At 43.9% G+C, this 26,401-nt stretch overlaps 1 protein-coding gene across 3 annotated transcripts in view; it reads left to right on the plus strand.

Moving 5' to 3' along the window:
* The window catches only part of Cad86C (Cadherin 86C), a 604,661-nt gene that overhangs the window by 221,489 nt on the left and 356,771 nt on the right, over positions 1-26,401 (plus strand). For all 3 annotated transcript variants that reach the window (XM_065234358.1, XM_065234356.1, XM_065234357.1), the window contains exon 2: positions 7,323-7,971. In XM_065234358.1, the coding sequence (XP_065090430.1) occupies positions 7,946-7,971 (26 nt within the window). In that variant the 5' untranslated portion in view covers positions 7,323-7,945. The remainder of the gene's footprint in view (positions 1-7,322; positions 7,972-26,401) is intronic.

The following is a 26,401-nucleotide window of genomic DNA, read 5'->3' on the forward strand; positions in this document are numbered from 1 at the left end:
TTTTCTTCTTCGGTGATTATGATTTTTCACCCCTCCCGAGAACCCGCTGTTAAGCCAATGACGTTTATATAAGGTCCGGGCCAACAGGCTGGTGTTAAAAGCAAAAATATTGTAAACATGGCTGAGCACTGAAGTGACGACGTCCCTCTACCATAACATTTCATACAGCGAACTGTGAGATTTACGTCACTGCCAACAGCTGTTTCGTGTAAAAAGATTAACATTGCAATGAAATACGAACACCACTAAACATTTGCACATTTCACTAACACCAATAAGCCTGTTGGCCCGGACCTTATATAAAGGACATTGATTTTAAGGCAAAATCAAGCTTGTGTCGTACGGGGCTGGATTCGCGCAACTAGTACTCAGTAATGCCACATATACATATACTAGACTGATGTAAAATTTTAAATTTTCGCTCCACAGTGTTCAAACGGTTTCAAATGAAGTCTTGATTAGCCTTCGAAAGTTTAAACTCATTTGATAAGAACCTGACATTATCTTCTAGCCTTTTTACATATTGTACTGTTAACAAATTCTATTGCTGTTCTTATGGGAATTTTTATCAGCTACAACTTTGCCGAAAATTGTTTTTCAGCCAAACGTCAAATTAAATAGTTATTAATTTTTTAAGAGATTGATAATCTTATGGCAAGTGGTGGTCTTGAACAAAATTGTAGCTGAGAAAATTTTCAACAAGCTCAGCTCTCATTTTTTAAAGTAGAGTGAACTGGTGATTTTGAAATAGATATGAACCGAAATTATGGTTTCTCCATAGTAATTCCCATATAAACTTTAAATGGTTTGTGCCAAGTCAGTTTCTTACTAAATGAGTTCAAATTTCTGAAGGCTAATCAGGGCCCAATTTGGAACCGTTTGAGTACTGTGGAGCGAAAATTTCAAATTTTGCATCAGTCTAACATATAAATATGTTCCGGGTTTCATCCAAACCATTTCAGGAATCTATCGATCGTTTACGTTTTTTTTTATTGGAGAACATGTGTGAACATGCAAACCGTAGTAAACAAACTAAATATTGCTTGCGAAAGAAAACAGCGACTTCTTTTTTTTTTCTTTTGTATTGGTTTTAGTTGGCTCGAGCCAATAGAGTATTTTATGAAATGTTTCAGATCAACTGATTTTTCAATTTATGAATGAACTTTGATAAAAAGCAGTAATCTAACGATTGTAAGAAGCAACATCAATATCATCAAATTCTGCCAAGCAAACTGGCTCCTGTCATTTCATAAAATGGATTACAACGACTCCATCGTGAACATCACCATCCTTGACGACTATATGGATTCTGCCATCAACCAACCTTTCAGCCTCAGGAGACTCGTCTTTGCCCTCTTCAGAGCTAAAGGGAGTTCCGCCGGCCAAGATGAAGTTGGCAATCTCCTTCGAAAGAAGTTACCCATGACTCAAGTTGCTTAAACTCATGAATAAGAAGCTTGGTCGTACCCATCAAAAAGGTTGGGAGTCTCAGTGGATCACCAGAGGACTTCCGCCCGATTTCCCTCACATGCTGCTAACTTCTTCAACGACCGCAACCTATTAGACCACCTACAGCACGCCTTCCGATCAGGACACGGGACAAACACATACTTTGGGACACTAGGTCAAGCTCACCAAGATGCCACGGAAAACAATCAATATATGAAGCTGGCAACACTGGACATATCAAAGAGACGTACAACCAACCAGTGGAAACTAACGATTTAAAATTGGCTCACATCTTGACTAGCCTATTGGTCCCAAGTAAATCTATAAGCGTACCCCATTCTAGTCGAAATTCCAGTACTACACTATGTTTGTTTTGATTCGCTATGAAAGTTTGACAGATAAAATGAGGGGTTTGTGGATTTTTCGATGTTTCGAAGGGTGCATCGATTAGCTTGGGATCAAAGAGAGTACCAGAGCTGAGCCAAAAAGTTGAAAACGTTTCTTCGGCACCTTCTGGTCTTAGATTTACGTCTATGGTACAACCGAGTCTGGATGCCAGAGGTTATCCAGCAACTAGCCAACTAGGGAACTTTCTACGCCACCGTAATTTCCAGGTTGTCATTGGAAACCACCGATCGACCACCTTCCAAGAGGAAACGGGAGTGCCCCAGAGGTCACCCTGTTCCAAGTAAAGATGAACGGAGTGTTTAGTAGCCTGCCAGTGGGGATTTTCACCGTCGGTCAAACGACGCCAGATTTCTACTGTCAGTGGAAAATAGTGTCTTTGTACATAGCCATTGGTCCCTAACGACACCGATCACCATCGACCACCAGATTATCCCGCAGCGCAAAACTTTCAAAATACTGGGAATACGAGTTAACTGCGGTCTCTCGTTTAGAGCCCACTTAGACGATGTCAAAGTCCACTGTCGGACAAGACTCAATCTCATCCGCTCAATCGCCAGTCTGGACAGCAATCGGCAACTCCGAATCCGAGTCGCTAAGGTGATCATCGACTCACGACTCATTAACGGGATCGAGCTTACCTGCATGGCTCGAACGAATCTCGTTGAAAAACTAACTCCATCCGAACCACTTCCTGCTTACTCCCTTCCACCCCAGACCTGACCACATTTGATGAGGGTGGCGTGCTTCCCTTTGACGGACTCATCGTGCTGACTGTCTGTCACCGAGCCGTCAGCTTTTTAGAGAAGACAACTGGATCAAGTATAGGAGTGGCCCTCATAGAGGTGGCTAACTGCTTCCTCGCCCGCACTGCCAACCAAGCCCTTCCTCCGCCGAATACCCAACACACCCGTGGATCCAGGCCATTCTTCAATTCGCTCCACCCGACACCACCGTCGCATGGATAGCTGGTCACTGTGGAATCCAGGACAACGTTGCAGCCGACCACCTCGCCTCGTCAGGGAGACTGACATCCTTGTATACACGCAATGTCCCTGTGTGGTGGATGCAACCCTAACTACGCCTATGTTTTGCAACAAGCGAACAAATCGAGCTCGGACGATAGTTGTTTATGCTTAGTAGGCAAAAGCATACTGTGCGGTTGGAGTGGGATAAACTGCAAATTACATACTCAGCGTAAAGTGTGTATTGGCCACCGCAGTAGATCCGTAATGAAGAACGAATTACTACATTCCACGTAGTACCCTAACCAAGTGCAGTCATTATTTTAGAGACCTGTTCCCTCATGGGATTGGGACTGTACCTTCCAGTAATTACGTATTAACATCCCAAATAGTGGACAATTCATGGAGACTGAACCCGTTAATTACTACAACAGTTCACCTGGCCCCGACCTTAAAACGTTGGGTCTCCCGAGTCATCTAGGAGGCCTGGAGCAGGAACTGGCTAAACTCCCTGGATCTATTCATGCACAAACTCAAGGGGGAGACATACCATTCTCTCCACACTGAGATCCGGACACACACATCTCTCTCACAAAATTCTGGGAAATGGTGACTTCCATAAGCCCTGTCCAGCATGCCGAACCCATCATTCGGTTGAGCATTTCGTCTCCCACTGCCCTCAGTACCAGGGAGCAAGAGAACTGTACGACATTCCCGGTAGCATTCGGGACGCACTCAGTGACGACTCCTTCCGCTCAGCCGCTCTACTGAGCTTACTCCGAGAGGCAGGCAGATTTCACCGGATTTGACCTTCACCGAACCAGACAACGCCGCCGCCCCTCAACGATACCCCACCACCACTCGATCTTGACCTCCAAAGTTTTTGACCACGGCAAATCGCGGACTTCCACGGAACCATCTCAATTACACCACGAGAACGAACAAACTGCCCACCTCACAAGACACCGGTCATCGCAATGAGAATTCGCTCCAGAAAACCCCCGACGAACGCAACGAAACAGGACACCACCAAACTAACAGACCGGCACCACAGTGACGACAGCCAACCTACTTCAGAACAGCATAAGGGTCTCCCTTCTGGAGGCCTATCTTTTGACGTAGGACTACGTCTGTGATTTCTTTATGGGGGTACACTTTGTGAAAATGGAACATGTAACAAAATTATGAAAGATTTTGAATGTAAATAAGTCAGCTGCCCCTCGACTAATTTCAATAATTTTATCACCAATCGATCAGAAATATTTCTACGCATCTGTTAAATTCAAAACTTTATCAGTTTTCAAAATGTCACTATTGCAAATTGCACGAATGTGCAACTGTTGCTTTGATAATTAAAATTATCACTGATTGCCTGCGAACAGCGATTGCCCTAACACAGATTTCAAAGTTGAATTCCATCCGGTCTCACCAAACAGTGTTTATTGAATCACCACCTGGTAAGTGGTGGTGTTCTCCAGTACACAACGAAAGTCTGCCTGCAAGCAGCGATCTGCAGCCCACATGATCATCCATAGAAGGAGGAAGAAGCCGCACCGCTATTGATTGGAGTCAGTAGCTCTTTGTGAGTAGCTGTGGCCATTTATGTCAAGCGCGTCATACTTAAGTGTACAAACAGAGAGAATCTCGCTCAAATTCCTATTCCTACACAAAACACAAGCTCCTGTTGCAGTTAACAAATAAGATTTATTATATAAGACCACGTAGTCCTACGTCACCATTGTGTACAACCCCATAGGGCTGTCCCTTGTAGTTTTTTTTTTCGGGAGGGTCCCCTCTCGAAACTCCACAAAAAGCAGAGTTTGTTTTGTTAAACAGTTCGCTGAATTTAAGTGTTATGAAAAAAAGCAACGCCTCTTGATAACGAAGGTGCCTAAGATTGTACCATAGAGGTAACTCTAAGACTAGAAGGTCCCGAAACAACGTGCTCAACTTTTTGGCTCAGCTCTGGTACTATCTTCGGTCCCAAGCTAATCGATTCACCCCTCGAAACATAGGAAAAACCAATAACCCCTCATTTTATCTGTCAAACTTTCATAGAGAATCAAAACAAACATTGCGTAGTACTAGAATTTCGACTAGAATGGGGTACGTTAATCGTTTGCTTGGGACCAATAGGCTAGTCAAGTAGTGAGCCAATTTAAAATTGTTAGTTTCGTATTGATTGTTGATTGTACCCTTGATGATCTGAAGCTCAGTATGCAAAAACGGCCGCTCTAGGGTCTCCGAGAGAAGCCATAGACATTCAACTCGAATTTTAAAACAAGATTTAAAGAAAAAAAACATCACTGTTTGACACTAAATTTATAAACTAACAGCTCACTCCGATACAAAGTCCCACCAAGGGGCGCAAGGATGGTGATTTTTGCAAATTTAATCACACTTATCTAAAATAGTTCCGGTGTACCAACATTTAAGAAATTTTGGATTTCGGTTCCATTTATAATGCAGATTACGAATATGCATTTACCTCAATACCCTTATAGAAACCAATCGATCAGATCATTATAGGCCTTTTTAATACACCTCCAACGTGGAGGGCACAACGCGAGTTCGAGAGGAAACGTCAACCAAACCGCTTGTTTTTTTCACAACGCAAATTAGAGTATTAGTATAGATTTTTAACAACGCAAATTAGAGTATTTTTCATTGATCATCTTGCCAGTTGCCATCGGTAATTGTCTTATTTTACGATTTTCCACACATCTGAACTGATTTGCACCTCAACTATTCACACATAAGAAATCCGGAAGAGCATAACCACTAAGGCACTATTGGAATTTTGCATTTTTCTCAACAAAAATATTCCTGAACACTAGCAGAATCCTTGCAAAAATGATACAGAACTAAATTTTTCAACTATAAATCAAGTTTTCGAGCATCTCAGATGAATCAATTTATCAGGAAAAGTGAAAAAGTTTTTGGCTTCCTATGTCTCACGGCAAAAATTTCTGCTAACAACACTCTTTTTGACGTTCTCGTATTCACCACCAGAGGTAAAATCGAACGATTAGTTTCTATTAAAAAGGCGTATTCCGTAAGGAAAGTGAAACTTCATTCGGGATGCGCTATCTTCATGTCGATCACGATAGTAATGTAATCGATGTTTTCTTTACCTGTACTGCGTACAGGGTCATAAAATTCTAAAGGAAAGTAATTTCTGTAGCATTCCGTGTCCTATCCCGTAGCACGTAAAAACGGCAGCTGCTTTTCCAGTCTTTAGGAAACATTATGATACTCCAAATTCCTAAACTCAGCCATCACTGACACAGAAACACTTCACTTCCATTCACTTGTTCAACTTTGTTGCAAGTCTTTCACACACTGACCGACCGCACCCCGACCCGGTCTTCACAGTTTGACGGTTTGACAGCTGCCGTCGTTTCACGCTCGCGCTAATTTTCCCTACATTGTATCGCCTCACATCTCTTACACATCTCGATTGGATTCGAACTTGCGCGTAACATTCCACAAGAACCGCACCAAAGATGGCATTTCACCTGAATATTTTCTTCCCGCTTTTCTTTCGCTTCATAGCACGACCTTATTTGGCTCAAAATCTTATCTCATCTTCTCCGCATGTGACAACGTTGACGAACGAAGGTGGCGGGGCGGACGGCGGCATCATTGCAGTTTGGTGGTGACAAACGGCGACACCGACTGCGTCTGCAGTCCATAAATTCCGACACATTCTCATTTGTTGCCAATCTTGACTACGACGACGGCGGTGCTGATGGTGATGATGATGATGATTGCTCAATATGGTCGCCATCCTATCGTTTGACATTACTTAATCAACGTACTTTTCTCAAGAAATTGCGCGCACAGTAGTTGAGCACGTTTATCTCTCAAGCAGCGGTTGGACAGTGCCTGCTGAGATAGCATAAGATTATTTTTTCTGCCATCAATTTATGGCTAAACAGTGTCCCATTATGACACGACTAGGCGACCCAACAGAGGGAAAATTGAGCCATCAAGGTGGAAACATTGTAGCATGGGATGACGATTTTTACAGATTTGAGGTTAGCCGCAGTCTCACCACGGAAATGTCATAATTAATTTTAAAACCAAGGCGATTGCGAAACCGTTTCAACTTTGTAGAATGCAAAATTTGTGTGCACTTCCAGCAGCGCCAGTGCTGGCTCACGTCAGTCAGCTGTCAAACTGGAACTTGTTCATTCACTTTCCGTCGGTTCATAGATTGAGTTTTCTCAGCAGGCTGCTGGGAACTCGTTGTTCTGGCTCAGAATGTGACTCACCGACGGCGACGAGGACTCCAGTTCGGAAATCTGTCCGCGAGATGGCGTCTGATTAGCATAAACATAACCTCGAACCGATCGATCGATCAGTCAATTTTCAACCTCGGCAATGTTTTCCCGCTAGATAAGATCTGCTCCGCGAACCCGCGTGGTTCCCGCATATATATGGACCTCTGGAGGTAAACAATCACGGGTTAATTGTTTTTCCGTTTGTTTCTGTTTGCAGATTTTGACAGCTGCCTGGGCGAGCGAGAAACCGAGAGCGAGATCGGTTGCGAAATATGTAAACAAACGGCAGCATGGTTTCGTTGAGCGCCACCAAACTGGCCACGGAGGACAACGGCAACCACTTTGGCTCTGGTAAACATAGCAGGCCACGGAAAATGGGTTAACCATGTGTGCATGTCAGAGAGGTAAATAATCACGGCCTGCTGTTTGGACGACTGTGACGAGGAGTGGAAGTGTAATGTAAATTTACCCCCCGAAAAAAATAATAAAAAAAAACGTTAAGTCCGACACAAGGAAGTAGTGAAAAACAAGAAACCCCCGCAAACGATTAATTACACAGTGCAAGAGTGAAATCGTGAAATGTTCTCGGCGGTGTCCGAGCGAAGCGTTGCGAAACTACAACGGTTGCGGGCAGTAGTGGTATGGTGACGTCATCGTCGAAAAGGGCAGCGTGGTACCGCCAAGTGAAAGGATCACGTGACGATTAGTAATTAAGAAGAAGAAGGGGGCCTCCAGGTTGTGCTCCCTAGTAGTGATAGTAGTGAATCGTGCTGCAAGAGTGACGAAGAAGGCGTTTTTCGACGTCCTCCAAAAGGTCTTTAACACGGAAGGAAAGCGAGAATGACGAGGAGATACGGAGATAAAAGGTAAGGTTGGGATCTGCGGGTTTCAATGTGATGTAAGAAGGTTGGCTTGGGGTTTGTTCCAAAGCATCTTCTCGGGTTCTTGAAAATTGTTTGATGACAATCTGTGTAAGTTGAATACCGAAACGTCACACATGACGGGCTGATGTTCCAGTTAATCAGGTCATTGAATAATCCTGGGACCATCCATAAATGACGCATATTATTGTCTAATTTTAGCCCCCTTCCTCTCTCGTGCCAGCAGTCTCTCTCCCTCTTCCCCTTAAAATGCTACGTCATTTATGGATCGTCCCTAAGTTTTAACTGTACAACATGCTCTAAACTCCCTTATGATTTGGAGAACCTTAAATGTTTTGGTCATTACAGCAATATGTCCTGCAGAATGTATTGAAGTTTTAAGAAGTTCAACCGACCCTTACAGTTACTTTGGACATCATACAGGGCTGGATTTGGAGAACCTAAGATGTGTTGGAGATGCAGCTTAGGCTGTGAACCATTTACCGAGTTAAATTTAACTCGTGGTTAAAAATGACGTTTCGAAAGTTATATTCTATGTTCGAAAATCCCTGTGCTATCCTGGGGGGACGTGCTGTCAAATCAGCCTACTGATCATCTTGTATGAAACTGGTTCCAAACGTAAACAAACGCTGTAGGTTTCTTATGGCTTGTTTACGTTTGGAACCAGTTATGCGAGGTAGGCGACGATTGTTCGTATTTGACAGCCACCTCCCCCCTTGGTGCTATCGATCGACCGGTTTTCGAGAAGAGCTCTACCACGGTTGTCAACATTTAACTTCTTGTCTGTCAGAAATAGCCACGCTCGGATAGCAGGGTTAATCGATAACTTTCCATCTGTCAAATTTGAACCAAAAGTTAAAATAATCCACCAAATGGTTCAGAGCCTTAAAGTCGTGAATGTTTTTATTAGGCCTCGTTAATTATCTGTCGATTTCCATAGGGAGGTAGCGAAGAAATCTCTAAAAATTAAGATTTTCATCCATTGATTTAACATGAGGTAGTGTGTAAATAAAAGTAGATTTTATGGGGCTCATTCAAACTCTACTGGCTCATTTCATCACCCAGAACATCGTACAAGGTGAAGTGGTTGGAACGTCAGCATAGACTTCTCTGACGTTTGTGAATTGCACAAGTGTTAGTGCAGTACTTTGGGTAAATTCAAAGGATTTCTTGCACTAATTCTTATAATTTTTCCACAGTTCTGTACTAATACTTGTGCATTTCCCAAACGTCAGAGAAGTCTATTGTTTTCAAAAACGTAAAATTAGCTGTCGGAGTTACATATTTATGGTAATGAATTGTCAGACTCCAGTAAAAAGATTACAATCTGGATCATATGAAAACTATGACCTAATGATGATATGATCTTAATACCGATTACAGTCAAAGACGCTACCTCATAATCTCACGACCTTGCCGCTGCTGTCCGGTCGTTTTGAGGTTTCAAAAATTACCCCAACCTGGTTGGCCGTTCATGGCTGGAATCCAAGTCACGAATTCACCGTCTTACGAGTTCAAATCAGTCATCACCGAGGGACAGCGGGGCGGGGCGGCGCGGCGGCAGCGTCGTCGGCGGCCGTATCAGCAAAAACACTTTCGCTTTCTCGCTCCTCACGCTCGAACATCATTCATTCCGTGCTCCTCATTTCAGGCTCGGTCTCCAGCGCGTTCCATTCTTGTTGGCAGAGCAAAAAGTGGTGGTCTCCTAAATGGGGCTATCAATCTTCTCGTTCTGTTCGCTGGGTTTCGCTTTTGTTGAAACACATCCCTCCAGGGGACGACGGCGGTAAGCTCACTCAACTGGTGTAGATTCTCGGAAAGAGGTCTTCGGATTGCAGAATTGAATTGATTTTAATTGGTTTCTCGGGAAGGTTTCAGCATAATTTCTTACCGTGTTGGGTCTTCATCGAGAGACCGGGCAACAGATGGCGATGCCACTACTGACCTGACCCATTTTAGAGCCACCAGACTGTACTGGAAAATTGTGTCAAATTTCCCGACCAAAAAAAAATAGTTAGGTACTTGCAAGCGTGGAGAACAAATTCGTCTATTCCGGTTTCTCGGCAAGCAATGGGGTGAGACGGCAGAACATGACTTACATGCGCAGAATTTTACCATAAATGAATAATTCAAGAGCCAACAGAGCTCCCGACCGCCAAGCGACCTCCTGACATCGCGGACAGTTCCGCTAGTTGTCGTGACTCGGATTTCTTTCGGTCATGTGCTGCTCGCACAACACAACGGCATGAAAACTAAAGAGGATGTGATATATGTGAGCAGAGCACAGTAAATGTAACTGGTTGTACGAAACTAGGTGGACTAGTTTTCTCCGAGCGGAAGGCACAAGAACTTGACCGGATGTCGTCCGGTTTCCTAAGCGCTCAAGTTTATGAATCCAAGTTACAACTCGTCAATTACGCGAGCAAAACCATTATTGTGGTGGCTCTTTCTGGTCGTAAAAGTTGCCAGCGTATTTCGCAATCATTTGCGATCCAAAGAGACAAGTTTCTGCAGGGGGCGCTAGATTTTCGAGTCACGATTCCGAACCGGAGCAAAAACAGATGTATAATCGTAATGTCTTACTTACTCCCGGTACCAGGGCACTTAATCATCTGCCTTGGGATCGTGGTAGCGCCGGGTAGAGGGGCCAGCATTTTTACTTTGGCCACCGCCGGCAGCCTCTCAATAATCGGGATCTGACTTCGTGGAAAATCATTTCCCATTGACCTACTGAAGCGGCCAACCGTGCGCCTAACTGAGCATATTTGGATTGAATTCGTGGCTTCTAGTCGCTGAGCCTGATCGGGAAATGATAATCGTTGATCTAATTACCCACAGTCCACACCGCTCTCGGGGAAAGGGGAATTGGTTTTGGAGGAAGTTCTGCGGGAAAATGGGTCGGGATGCCGACCGATTTCTGGAATACCGGCACGTCCATCGTGATTCCAGAGATGATCACGATTACTTCATTGCTGGGAAACTGCCGCGATAAGACGGAACTCGTACCAACGTCCACTGTGGCCAATTTGATCGGACACAATCCGGTAATTACCAACTGGGTTTTAGTTTTTAGAAACACACTGCAATCGTTGCTGCCAGCAAGAAATCGTCGGTGAGACTTCCTAAACTATTGAGGAGCTTTACATAAGTTCCGGGAATTCCAGTAAAATTATGGGAAATACAGAGAAGCTCCGAGAATAACAGAAAAATAATGGGAACGTCAGGGAAGATTCCAGAACATCGCTTCGTGTTAAGAAAACTTCCGAAAGTTTAAAGCTTTTATGGGAAATCCCATTAACATGTACTTCTGGGAAGATCAAATAACTTCAAGAAAGTTTCATTAACCTCAGAAAATTGTGGGGACTTCAAAAAAAATCCAGAGAACTTCTGGAAAGTTAAGAGAACTTTGAGCAGTTAATAGAACTTTAGTCATAAAACTTCTGGGATGAACGAATAATTCCTGGAAAGTCCAAAGAGCATCGAAAAGTCCAAACATATTCACAAAAGCTTGGAGATATTTGCAGAAGTTACCTGACAAAGTTGTAATAATTAACTAAGTTATAGCTTCTCTTTCCAAGTAAAAACCAAGGTACAGCGGAATCATTTTTGCGTTGCTTAAGCGTGATATGAAGAGCATATGAGAGCGGAAAAATATCAATTTGCTAATGATAATGCCATTAGCTGGTCGCATGTTTTTGGAAACTCGTAAAGTGTGTCGCAATCATCGAAACTTTGAAAACCGCTGTTGCGGGCACTGGCAGCACTGCCACATTTACTCCTTGGTCGCAGTTGGTTAACTCCAATGAGCTGGATTACCGAGGTGAAGCAATCGGTTAAGTTGTGTGAGTAAAGCCCCTGTACGATACAAGCAATTAGTGACGTCACTACTTGAGTTTACGTTGATTTTTTGGTTTACTAATACAACAATATTTCACGATCTGCTTCACCTCTCTCTGTACCTCATTGGGTTAACTCGGCATTGGAAGCAGTGATGCCACATATACAGAGTTATCTGTAATCATACAGATTTTTTTCAATATTTTAATACAGATATCTGTACATACAGATTACAGATTTTTGAAAAATATACAGACTTATCAGACTTTTCAAATAAGGGGAAAATATTTTATGATTTTTTTTTATATTTTTTAATTCCGAATAATAATCTTTTCTTTCTTTTGAACAGCTTGAATTCGATCTGAGCATCAAACTCAAATCGTCTTTTTCACTAAATAAATTATTATTGTTTTAGCTTCGAATGGACTTCGAATCTTTTGAATGGACTTCTGATGTTCAGATGCTCTGATTTCTCGTTGGAAGAAATAGAAGTTTCCCTTTTTATTTGTCGTAGAGTCAACTGGGTATATTGATATTTGATTAACAAAATTTCAGAAATGAGGGGCTATCAACTCTGCACACTGTGCTGAAACACAGCATGGCACATGTTTCGGCATATAAAGACACGCTTTGACAAGTTTGACACAAACAATATAATATAAAACGGCATCACTGTTGAGTGTTGACATTTTTCCGATCGTTTTTAAGGTTTATTACTTGGGTCAATACTTTGTTTACTCACAAACCAAACTAATGAGAGAATGTCATACATAAAACTGATACATGGATTCAATCAAGAAGTTGTAAACGACAAACAGATACCCACCGGTTTTGGGGATCATTCGAAAAATTCTGTAAGTATTGTCTGAATCGTGAATCTCTTCAAACCTAGCAAAACTAAGTCCGTCTCTTTCTAATCATAGCAAAAAACACACGGATTGTGTTTTCATCTAGAAAAGCTTCTATCAGGGCCTCACTTCAGTCGAGTTCATCTATGTACACCATGGCCGGTCCAAAGCGTCTTGTCTATACGGCAGCCAAGACGGATGAAATCATTGTAAAAAATGCCCGATGACCACACCAACAATTTACTCAATATCAAGAAAATGCTTCCCAACTATACAACGGGGATGGCAGAACATCTACACTATGCTGTTATTCGTATAAAAAGAAGAGTATGAATCTTCATATTCACTATTGGAAAAGTTCACTAGGACTCACGAATTTTTTCCTTGATAAACTTCGTGAAATATCGTGAAATTTTCCAACGCTGCTCACATTCTAGCTCACATGCTGTTCTACTTGAGGCTTTATTCCAGAACATACTTCTTATTTTTGAACATAACATTTGATACTGTCGTGTGTATCCAATCTCGAAGCGTACAACGAAGGATCAGAGCAGAATCTTCTGCGAGAGTTGAGGTACATCAACAATTATGCATAATGAACAATAAAGAAGAAAACAAGCTTATCATAGGGGGCGGCCAGATTTGGCCCCCGGTCTTACCGAGTATCTTCGGGACGGAAATTTTCACATTTTCTCCTACGTTTTTTCTCGGATATTATTGTCAGTCATTAGTCTTAATTGGTGTGGACTGGATTGGGTGGAATCTTCTCGAGTTCTATACAGATCTAAAGTGCCTGATAAAGAGCTTCCGCTGAAGTCTGCGGTGGCTGAGAATCCTATTTTCAAAGCATGACAGTTCTTCAGGGGAAGGCATCATAATCAGCGATACGGTCACGCACTTCTGAGTAGATCAGATGATTTAAAACTGGTTCGAAGATGTTGCTCCTAGCGTGGGATTGAACTATGCTAAAACACCGTAAAGGTTTGATGGTTTGCAGTTCCTCTTCCACCTCCTGACCCGATAACGCTCTAATGAGAATGAAGGTGCCATGATCCATCAGAGAAATTGAGCATGTAAACTAAATTACACAAATCATAACTTTCAGGGTTGCCAAACACCTTGATAAGCATACTTTAATTGTCCCTGAAAGGTACGTTCAGCAGAACGCTTGGCACAGCTTTTGACACAACTAATAACTCGTCACGAATTATGGTTTGCAGAGTTGAACACCCCTTGGATTACTGCATACAATTCGACTAATCTTTCAGTAAAAGTTTTGTGTTAAAACTTATTGAAAATTACGGAGTTTAAAAAGAAATACATATGTCCAGATAAAGGTTTTCGTAATTACAGACACACACAAAATAAAATTCTAGAAAATTGTGATAGTTACTTCATTAAGAAAATCTTCAGCCGGAAAAAGATTCGCCTCTCACAACTGGAACTTAATGTTGTGTATTTTAAATCTGTAGAAAAGATACACATCACTTAAAAAATATTGTAGGATTTCGAAATTTTTCAAATAGTCAAATTCTTTAGAAAGCAAATATTAGTAATTTTTTGAGATTCTGAACTTTGAACACAGTCCTTCTGAACTACGAATTAACTCAATGGAGATTTCCGTAAAACATCACTAAGACCATAATAAAGAAATTTTACAGATTTGTTCACAGATTTTTGTCAGTCAGATACAAATTAAAAAGATTTTTTGCGGTAAAAATACAGATTGAAAATCGAAAAAATGTGGCATCACTGATTGGAAGATCTCGCCTCTGCCTGACAACTCACGTCAACACGACGGCAGCCCACTTGGTGGCAAACGTCATGTGAACGTCCCGATTCCCAAGTAGAACGTATATTACTCACTGGTTAATTTAATCACGTTTATTGGATAATACTTTGGATACTTTAACATAAGTAATTCAAATGATACTTATTAAAAAAATGAATTTGAATAAAAAAGGTTGTGCAGCTTAATAAAGACTAAAAAAATCGTCTTTTTCTGAGGAGGATACGTACTAAACTTAACGATCCAACAAATTTAAGGTTAAATCCACGTTCGGATTAACTTTTCATCATGCCGGAGACGCAGCGCAATGATGGCAAGATTTGCAAAATTTCCAACAGCTTGGATAATATGGTCTATTGCTCGATGTGTGAAGAGTGGATGCATTATGGATGTGTGGGAGTGGATGGCAGCGCTCGGAAGGTGAGAGCTTGGAAATGCGAAGCATGCATTGCATCGATTTTGACTACGTCGCTGCCAAACGTGACTATATCATCTCGGCTGTTGTGACTAGTCAAGCAATATCTCCAGGCTGTGGCTGGTATGCAGTATTTTATGATCGCTTGTGGCCGCCACAATCTGGCTGAGTTTCTGGTAGGGAACATAAGATTTGAAGTTTGGCTTGTGTCGTTTCAATTTGAACGTTTATACGTCAAACGACCCAACCCAAACGTCAAACGTTATTTCGGAAGGAGAATGACGTGTAGGGGACGACGGAGAAGTTTTGCGCAGCCAAGAATATTAGCTTTAAAGCTTTGCTGCTCCTTGATAACGCTCCGTTGCATCCGCCCACCATAAGCAATCCCACCATAATGCTTCTATACATGCCACCAAAGATAACGTATTTGATTCAACCCCTTGATCAAGGCATCATCAAAAATGTCAAGCTGAAGTATTTCAAGAGAACCTACAGTTTTATTCTGGAAACAGCCGTGAAGGAAGGCCTTTCACTAGCAGATGCACGAAAGTAGTTCAGCCTTAAGAATTGTTCCGACTGCTTGGATTTGGTTCTAAAGGACATTAAACAAAGCACGTTGGTAAACTGCTTGAAGAAAATTCTTCCGTCGTATTTCGCGAATTCACAATGCAATGAAGACGACAACGAGGATTTGCAGATCATGTCCGAAATTCAACAAATTCACTCAAAACTTTGGTGCGCCGGGGATAAGAAACACGGTGAAATCAAAGAAATCATAAGAGATGCACCGGCTACAGCAGATGAAATTGTTAGCGAACTGGACCCACTTATAATGAATATGGATTATATTTTCATCCCACCACGGGAGAAATCGAGTTCAAAATAAACCAACTCTCCGAGTTCGAAAACTACTGCACATTGGACAGTAATGTCGAACAGAGTGCATAAATGCAAGATTTGCTACAGTATGTCGAAACGTTGCCATCTTGCTTAATGATACATTATACACATTATTCAAATTATACGCAATATGCTTTAAGCATTATTCAGATAAATTAATGCGAGGCAAGATTTTGAGCTACAAAATACCCTATGTCAAATTCCTCTTCCTAATGGATTATCGCCAAACCTACCCCGTAAACGGTCCACGTTAATTGTGCCGAACTGATACGAGGCTGTCCATAGCCACTAAATGTCCCTTTGAAATCCAATTGCCACCATTTTGGATCTTAAAATAGTAGCAGACATCGATTTTGGGCCTATACACGTCATCTTCATTAATAGTTACGTTAAAGCAAAGGCCACCATCTTCAATTTCAAAATGGCGAGTGGCATCGATATCTGATCTCTACACGTCGTTCCCTATCCAAAAATACCCATATTGTAGGGTATTTGACAGTTTTTCTTGAACCGATGACCGCCATCTTGGATTCCAAAATTACGTCTGGCATCGATTTCCGTCCTCTACACGTCGTACCCTTTCCGAAAATACCCATATTGTAGGGTATTTGACAGTTTTTCTTGAACCGATGGCCGCCATCTTGGATTTCCAAATGGCGTCTGGCATCGATTTCCGTCCTCTACACGTCATCCCCTTTCCGAAAATACCCATATTGTAGGGTATTTGATAGTTTTTCTTGTATCGATGGCCGCCATCTTGGATTTTAAAATGGCGTCCGAAATCGATTTACAGCCTCTCTACACGTCAAACCTATTCCGTTTCGTGTTCTCACATTGCACAGCTACATCTTATATGGACAAGCTTTCCAGAAATAACATATTAAGGAAGTTCATGTGCACACTAGCGCCGCGTAGTGAGAGATTTCTTCAATAATATAACCACCATCCGAAAGGACTTAGTCACTTGAACAACTTAGCTGAAGACAGCAACGTTCTATATGGCCAGGTTCTCGAGATTCAGTTTATATAGGAAGTTCACATGCACACTAGCGCTGCGTAGTGAGAGAGTTCTGAACTAATATGCCCACCATCCGAAAGCACTTGGTCGCCTGAGCAACTTTCCTCAAGACAGTAACCTTCTTTATGGCCAGGATTTTGAGATACAGCTTATATAGGAAGCTCATGTGTACACTAGCGCTGCGTAGTGAGAGAGTTCTGAACTAATATGGCCACCATCCGAAAGGACTTGGTCACTTGAACAACTTTGCGGAAGACAGTAACTTTCTATATGGCCAGGATCACGAAATATTCTATGTTGGACCTAAGATCCATATATTATAACGTCATAAGTAACATAAAAGTGAAGCGCCTTTAGCGGAGTAGTTCCCAACCGGAATCCAATGACACAGAATTGTTGGTCTATCTCATTACAACAACTTTGTCGAAGACAGTATAGCTCTATATATTGTAACAAATGAGATAATCCACCACAGCCCTCATTAGTGAAAATCCCATAAGCTGTGGGTATCCTTATTCGCGGATAGGCCGGCAATAAGGGATACCGGCAATAAGGATCCGGCAATAAGGATTCCTGACTGTAGTTTATTCCCGCCCCTGGGGCTAACATCACCGCTCCACAGATGTCGACGGTACGGTCTATCCCATCCTTGAGGCCTCCATCAGTTGTGCCCTACAGTTCCGCACCAACCGTTCCGGTCTCAGCACAAGAAATCGAGAATTATATGAGTCTAGGAACGATTCCGAAAAGTAGAGTTATGACGTCGCGGTCGATCTAGCACCTGCACTGCTAGCTTGTAATACGGTACCAGCTATGACTCAGCCACGGATGTTTCCCGGTGTAACGATGAATTCAGTGTCGACGAGTGCTACGATGCCATCACTTTCGTCGGTTCATCAACCAACTATCCAAGGTTATCCATCTTTACAAAGTCAGCCGTCATTCTCAGGTCAGCGCGCGTACACGTACCCGTACCCGTATGCACCAATGACACCAACGCACCAGCAGTTGTTGGCGAGACGAGTAATGCCGAAGGATTTGCCTCCGTTTAGAGGGGACCCTGAGGACTGGCCCCTATTCTGTGGAACGGAGGGATGTCTGATGTGTCATCATCCGCTGCTTCAGGCAATTCTTCATAAGATCGCTAAAGAAGAGCCGAAATCAACAGGCACTGCAGGTCAAACCAGTGAGTGGGTTAATGCACACCACAACCCAAAGCAATCCGTCTGTTCAAATGTCTTCCCGTACGGTTGTTCTGGAAGGGAAAATCGGTGGAAACGTTCGCATTTTTGGACGATGGTTCGAACATGACTCTGGTAGAGAACTGGGTAGCAAAACGTTTGGGAATCCATTATGGTGAAGATCTACCGCCGTGTATGAGCTGGATAAGCAACGTCACTCGATAAAGAATCTCAGTCTAGTTCGGCAGTCGCTGAACTACGAGGAGATGGTTCAACAACAGCCACACTTGAAGGGATTGCCTCTTAGCAGCTACGAATCAGTTTCCCCTGGAATACTAATCGGTTCCAACAATGTCAGTTTGATAGCGGCTCTGAAAGTCAAAGAGGGTCAACTGGGCGACCTTATCGGCAGCAAAACTCGGCTAGGTTGAATGCTGTCGGGGATGGCAGAGGAAGACGATATGGTGAAAGAATTCTTCTCTGTGGATAGCGTAGGAGTTGTGGCTGACAAAGGTCCAGAGTCTAATGACGGCAAGTGTGCTTGTTCTATTTTGGAGCGGACAACCAGGCTCGTCGATAAGCAGTACGAAACACGCCTTCTATGGCGTTACGATAAATTCCAATTTCCCGATAGCTTTGGTATGGTGAAGCTGCGCTTGGAATGCTTTGAGAGGCGGACGACCCCGGAAGGGTTTAATTCAGCGGATCCCGATAGAGTTTGGTATCTACCATTAGGAGCAGTTCGAAACCCGAAGAAACCAGGGAAAATTCGTCTCATCTGGGCCGCTGCTGCGAAGCCAGGAGGTGTCCCCTTCAACAGTATGCCATTACGTTGATGACTATTTGGACAGTTTCGACAGTGAGAACGAAGCCATCGAAGTTGCTTTAGAGGTAAAGCAGGTGCACGCTAATGGAGGATTCACCATAAAGAACTGGCTTTCTATTTTCTTCGACGAGTCGGGGATCCGGGATCTCAAAATACAAAGGCTATCGAAACTAGCAAGGAGAGAGCAATTGAGCGAGTTCTGGGAATGTCCTGGGTTCCAATCGATGACCAGTTCACGTACGAGGTGGATCTTAACGTAGACGAAGTGACGCCGCCAAAACGCAACTTTCTACGGTGTGTCATGAGCGTGTTTGACCCACTGGGACTGCTATCACATTTTTTAGTCCACGGCCGGTTCATTATATAAGATAAGTTTCTGGAGAAATCCAGGAGAAATGGCACAGATGGATTGATAGTTAGTAAATTACCTTTATTGAATTTGTTTATTGGATAATACTTTGGATACTTTAACGTACCTTACCTTACCAATCAGGCTAAGGCCTTGTTGTCCTCTGCTGTCCGAAGAAGTCGACTCCACTCTACTCCATCCATGGCCACAGCTCGCCAGCTTCGTAGCCTGCGAAGGGTCCGCAGGTCACCTTCTACTTGGTCGATCCACCTTGCCCGCTGCGCGCCTCTCCTTCTTGTTCCTGTTGGGTCGCTTTCTAGAACCATTTTCACTGGGTCGTCGTGCGGCATTCTTACGACGTGCCCAGCCCACCGTAGTCGCCCAATTTTTGCGATGTGGACGATGGATGGTTCTCCCAGCAGCTGGTGCAATTCGTTGTTCATTCGCCTCCTCCACGTTCCATCATCCATCTGCACTCCACCGTAGATGGTACGCAACACCTTCCGTTCGAAAACACCAAGGGCGCGTTGGTCCTCCACGAGCATAGTCCAGGTCTCGTGGCCATAAAGGACCACCGGTCTAATCAGCGTCTTGTAGACAGTCAACTTCATGCGGCTGCGAATTTTATTCGACCGGAGCGTCCTCCGGAGTCCAAAGTAGGCACGATTCCCTGCCATAATGCGTCTTTGAATTTCTCTGCTGGTATCATTTTCGGCGGTCACCAGTGAGCCCAAATACACAAACTCATCGACCACCTCGATTTCGTCACCGTCAATCTGAACTCGGGGTGGGAGGCTAACATTGTCTTCCCTAGAACCTCTTCCTTTCATGTATTTTGTCTTTGATGCGTTGATGGCAAGTCCAATCCGTCTAGCTTCAGCCTTCAGCTTGATGTACGTTTCCGCCATCATCTCAAAGTTCCGTGCCATAATGTCAATGTCATCGGCGAAGCCAAGGAGCTGGATGGATTTCCTGAATATCGTGCCACTCGTGTCTATCCCAGCTCTTCTGATCACACCTTCTAACGCGATGTTGAACAGCAGACACGAAAGTCCATCACCCTGCCGTAACCCCCTTCGAGATTCAAAGGGACTCGAGAGTGTTCCCGATACTCGAACAACGTACATCACTCGATCCATCGTCGCCTTAACAAATCGCGTCAGTTTATCCGGAAGTCCGTACTCGTGCATAATCTGCCATAGCTGATCTCGATCGATTGTGTCGTATGCGGATTTGAAATCGATGAACAAATGATGTGTGGGCACTTTGTATTCGCGGCATTTCTGCAGAACCTGCCGAATCGCGAAAATTTGGTCCGTGGTAGCGCGGGCACCCATGAATTCCGCCTGGTATTGCCCCACGAACTCTCTTGCATATGGTGACAGACGGCGGCATAGAATTTGGGAGAGTACCTTGTAGGCGGCGCTCAGCAGTGTGATCGCGCGATAGTTGCAGCAATCCAACTTGTCGCCCTTTTTGTAGATTGGGCATACGACACCTTCCATCCACTCCTCCGGTAATATCTCCTCCTTCCAAATCTTGGCAATTACCCAGTGCAGCGCTCTAGCCAGTGCTTCACCACCGTATTTTAATAGCTCACTTGGTAGTTGATCTACACCAGTTGTTCTTCAGCCGACCGATCTCCTCCTCAACTTCTTGAAGATCAGGGGCCGGTAGCCTGTCGTCTTCTGTGCGTGCTCTAAGGTCTGTTGCCGTGCCACCTTCGTTTTCTGCTGCTTCACCGTTGAGGTGCTCGTCATAGTACTGCTTCCACCTCTCAATCACCTCACACTCGTTCGTGAGAAGGTTACAGTCCAAGTCCTTGCACATATCGGCTTGCGGCACGTAGCCTTTGCGTGAACTATTTAGCTTCTCGTAGAACTTCCGTGTGTCGTTTACGCGGTACAGATTTTCCATCGCCTCGCGATCTCGGTCTTCCTGCTGACGCTTCTTCCTTCGGAAAACCGAGTTTTGTCTGTTCCGCGCTTATCTGTATCGCTCCACATTCAATCTCGTGTGGTGTAGCAGCATTCTCGCCCGTGCTGCATTCTTCTCCTCTACTAACAGTTTGCATTCGCCGTCAAACCAGTCATTTCTTCGGTCCGGGATTGCAGTACCTAGTGCCGCTGCAGCAGTACTACCTATGGTGGAACGGATGTCCCTCCAGCCATCTTCAAGAGAAGCTGCGCCAAGCTGCTCTTCCGTGGGTAGTGCAACTTCCAGCTGCTGCGCGTAGTCCTGGGCAACTCCGGCGTCCCGTAGTTGCTCAATGTTGGGTCGCGGCGTTCGACTTCGACGTGTGTTATGCACCGTCGAGAGTTTTGAGCGCATGCATACTGCAACTAGGTAGTGGTCCGAATCTATGTTCGCACTGCGGTACGTGCGGACGTTGATAATGTCGGAGAAGAATTTCCCGTCGATTAGAACGTGATCGATTTGGTTTTCTGTGTGTTGGTCAGGTGATCTTCAGGTGGCTTTGTGGATATCCTTGCGAGGGAAAAAGGTACTTCGAACTACCATACCCCGAGAGGCTGCAAAGTTCACGCATCGTTGGCCGTTGTCGTTCGATACGGCATGCAGGCTGTTTGGCCCGATTGCCAGTCTATACATTGCCTCCCGTCCTACCTGAGCGTTCATGTCGCCAATGACGATTTTGACGTCCCGTTGCGAACAGCCGTCGTACACCTGCTCCAGCTGCGCATAGAACGCTTCTTTCTCGTCGTCGGGTCTCCCTTCGTGTGGGCAGTGCACGTTGATGATGCTGTAGTTGAAGAAACGGCCCTTAATCCTCAACTTGCACATCCTCGCGTTGATCGGCTGCCAACCAGTCACGCGTTGGCGCATCTTACCCAGCACTACAAAGCCGGTTCCCAGCTCGTTGGTGGTGCCACAGCTCTGGTAGAAAGTACCCGCTCGATGCCCGCTTTTCCATACCTTTTGTCCCGTCCAGCAAAGTTCCTGCAGTGCTACGACTTCGAAGTTGCGTGGTTGAAGTTCGTCATAGATTAACCTATCGCAACCCGGGAAGCCGAGCGATTTGCAGTTCCATGTTCCGAGTTTCCAATCGTAGTCCTTATTTCGTCGCGTAGGTCTGTGCCGATTGTTCCGATCCGTATTTCTTTCTTCGGTATTTGCAACTTTGTTTTTTTTTCCAGGGCGGCTTGTTGGGCCTGCCCCAACCCCCTGTCTCGCCGGGGGACCATCGTGCACAGCTCTGTTTAGAGTCCCACGCTGGCACTAGGACGGTGATCAGCCGCTCCTAACATGGAAAACAGATGCCGTTTTGAGCCGCACCTCCATGGTGAACAGACGCTCGGGTTTGGTGAAGCATTTCCTCTATCACCGTACTATGGTTACCGCGCCTGTGTTCACGTCGCACCTCTTCACTTTGCTATTGCCGGACTGGCAACATTGCCCAGGCTACGCCACCCAGCTGTGTCCATGTTTCAGCTGGTAGTCTTTTGTTATCATATGACTCGAGAAGGCGTGAAGTAGGAACTTGTGAGGACCAGGACTAGGTATTCCGCTCCTTCCAGGTTGTCAATTCACCACTTTGTAGCCCAAAACGTAAGTAACTCTTATATATACTTTAACGTAAGTAACTCTTATAATAATTAAAAAAATTAACTAAATTCAAGAGTAACTAATCAAATCGACGTATCTGATTTTGTAAACAATTACTTCAAACGACGATTTGTGGCAACTGCTAGCTTACTCACAGAAACTAACAACACCAGCTAGTAGGGGAAAGATGGTGGTGTTTGTTTACTTGGGTGAGCTAGCAGTTAAGACAAATCGTCGATTGGAGTGATTGTTTACTAAAGCAGATACGTCGATTTGAATAGTTACGCTTGAAATATGCCTTGCAGCTTAAAATAGGTTAAACCACGTTTTTTTTCTGAGGAAGATCCGAACGATCCAACAACCGCTGTTTAGAATGCTCATGCTAAACATCTGTATGCGATTTTTTGCAGCTGCAATAATTGATGTTATTTCATGTCAATTCCTACAGTTCTTTATGACCGTATCCGACTATCTCCCACACTCATATGCTCTGTCATTATTGAATTTAATTTCATTTCAAGGTTTACTTTACAAATATTTTTACAAGTTCAGTAAAGTCCGACATACTACTCCACAAGATATCCTATTTGAGGGGGTTAGAAGTAAAGGGGTGTAAGTGACTTTGATCGATTCTCTTCATCGAGTTCCTCTTTTGCTAGCCATACAATAGCCATTATTAACAGATTTTGCACTATTTCTGCCACATAGTTTGATAAAGGAGGTTCTCATCTAGCATCCACAATGGCACACGAAGCAAGGAATGTGTTTGCAGTTGAATTATTAACGAAAGAGAAAGTCGATGAAGAGGATCGATCAAAGTTACACCCCTTCCTTATAACCCCCATCATTTATAAGTTAACTCCGACAATTTATCATGAACGTGTCCGATAGTTTTCCACGTTTGTCTGGTCTCAAATGACAGAATTTATTGAATTTGCATCTGTGAACTTGAAAAAACATACATTTGTATTTTAAGGTAACCCCGACAGCAGAATCTACGAGTTTCATTCCAAATGACGGATGTTCACCGATTTGATAATGTATGCAAATTTACCGTTTATCTAGCTGACTTTTAATTAAAAGATATAAAACACAACATTGGAATTTTCATGTGACGTATCCAGCCTACTGTAGTTTGCCGTTTTGATACAGAAACAAATTTGAAAAATAGTACCCATAATCCTAATTTGATTTTCGGAATTTACCTCCTACAACCTGCAGGATACATTTAAGCTCATGAAACTCATTGAAAAATGCCTGCCATAGGTTACAGAAAATCGATTTTCGCTCTTTTCACTCGCTCCGGGCATTACGTAAGCTCACACAAATAATGGACAAATTGACAACAACCTCAATGCCTATAAATATCGTGCACCTTTCGCCCATTGAGCTTACCCACGCTGTCACGCTATTTCCGTAGTTGTTGCACTTTCTCCTTCCCATCCCCCCGGCACCGACCCAACCAGCCCCACAGGGGTTGGGTACAAACGAAAGCAAAATTAGGTCAAATGGGACACTCTTCTGTCACTTACACCGAACGCCCGCCGCCCTTCCAGTAGTCGTCCAAACACGCTTTCCTGTGCCCTAAGCCATCGACTGTTGGGATTATAGGAAACGGTGGCATGAAGCTAATGGGAAATGTATCGATTTTCGATGACCTTTGTTCTGGTCAGTCATGCAAGCAAGACATGTGATCCACCATCGTCGGTAATGATGTCATAATCCCGTGTCGTCGACCAGCAATCTTGGCGAACTCCCATGTAACGGGCACTAATTGTACGCCTGAACTTTTGCAGATCGCTTCAAATCATGAATAATGCAAAATGCCAATTTTAGCACTGCATTTTCCCATCCCATCCCATCCAAAACACGAATTCGATTTGAATTTCAATTTCTCGAAAATTTATCGATTTCCTATGGTGGATCGATTTATTGCTGGAGGGTCCCTTTTCCACTCTCTGCTTCGTCACGATCGCTTCTTTCGACAGACGTCCTTCAAGGTCGGAACCCTAAAAATGTCGCTCGCTCACTGCCCTTAGGGCAGAAACAATTAATCAAATCCGACGCTTTGCGAACATGTGTGGAATCGATCTACTTTGTCGTCATCGCCATCAAGCCCAGCCAGCGACGACCTCTACCCAGTTTCGTCGGATTGTTGAAAACCGCACAATTTAGCACGGTCCATGTATGGAAGGTTGCTGAAAACGAGTCTCTCGTTTCAGCAAGTAGCAGCGTCATCGTCGTCCGATTCAAGTGAAGCCACATATGCAAATGTTGCAAAATTTGTGAGGACGCCACCAGTTCATCAGCGTTCCTCCACTGAGGGATTTGATAATGAAGAACCACTCCAAGCGGGGCCCTAGGGACCGCACACAAAGTCATCGATTTTAAGACCCCGCTTAGTGGTCTGGTGGGATCAAGATTGTGGTGGCTTCATGTCTGCCCTTGCTCCCGCCTCCCGGGGTCTCGATCCCGAGTCTCATTATCGTTATTATCCACGAGCACCGGACCCTTCGGTCCGGCCACGGTCGAAGCCAAGGGAACTACAGTTATACCACCACGTTTACTGACCGCGCGCGTACCAGACGACTCTAATGCGTTTCCAATTGGCGCTGGTGATTTTGTGCTTTTTTTTTCGAACCCGAGCAGCAGAAACGGCAGAAGATGGCCCGGGACGACCCGGGACTGATTGCAAATGATTTGACTAATAAGGCCCCGTGTTCCAGCCCGCACTGTCCATCCGTCGTCTTTGCCGTGTTGATCAATCAGTCCTGCAGGTCGCACGCCAAATTGCGTGGCCTTCTCTGATGGAACATGGCCGGGGATGCTTACGAGGGATGGATAAGCTTTCTTTCGCTGGCTTACGTCGTCGTCGTAATTGCGCGCAATTGCCCTCGGGGGCGATGGGCGAGTTTTACAGTTAGACTAAATTTGGATCCCATTCTTTGCGCTTTAGCACTGGAACACTGGATGCTTTGATGATTGAGTTGTGTGTCGAATTTGGGAGGATTTTGATTAGTGTACTAACTCTCTTTTTTGTTCTTTGGGATGTCCAGCAAAAAAATCCCAGGGAAACTTCAGTCAAGATAAATCATGCGAAATTCTAGAGAATGTAAAGTAAGTTTGAGCAAAAAATCCCCGACAAATTAATTACATACGATATTCATCCTCAGTGCTATTCTGTTGTGGCTGGATCAGCTGTAATAGCACAGAGAACTACCAGCTGGCGCTTGGGACTAACATCCATCCTCAATGCTTTTGATGAATAGATCTCCTCGTCTCCAGGACTCCTTAATATATTTTATTGATCGGCTCCTCAGGACTGGTAATTCTTTTCAATCGACCTTTCTATGGACTGCATTCGTATTAATCCGAACACCTTCAAATCACTGTAAATTTGGAAATATTGCACGTAGAAGTGAAATATTTCACTGAGGTATAGTTGGGAGTCATTGATGAAAAAGACTATGATTGGTGTTTACATTCCATGTTTAGTGTTCAAGATGGCGACGAATGAAAAACACGTGCGCGAGCGGATTTTGTACGGACGTACTGAAAATCCTGACTTGTTAATACGGGAACTAGCAAAAAATTGGATTTCCTAAATCCACTATTGTTCACGGTGTGGCTTAAATCATTTTCGGAACGTTTGACAGTCGAGAGGAAACCGAGAAGTGGATTTAAACAT

This window comes from Ochlerotatus camptorhynchus, unplaced genomic scaffold (genome assembly GCF_037179485.1).
Source record: "Ochlerotatus camptorhynchus isolate MF236.1 unplaced genomic scaffold, CSIRO-AGI_Acam_v1.1 ptg000433l, whole genome shotgun sequence".
Lineage (NCBI taxonomy): Eukaryota > Metazoa > Arthropoda > Insecta > Diptera > Culicidae > Ochlerotatus > Ochlerotatus camptorhynchus.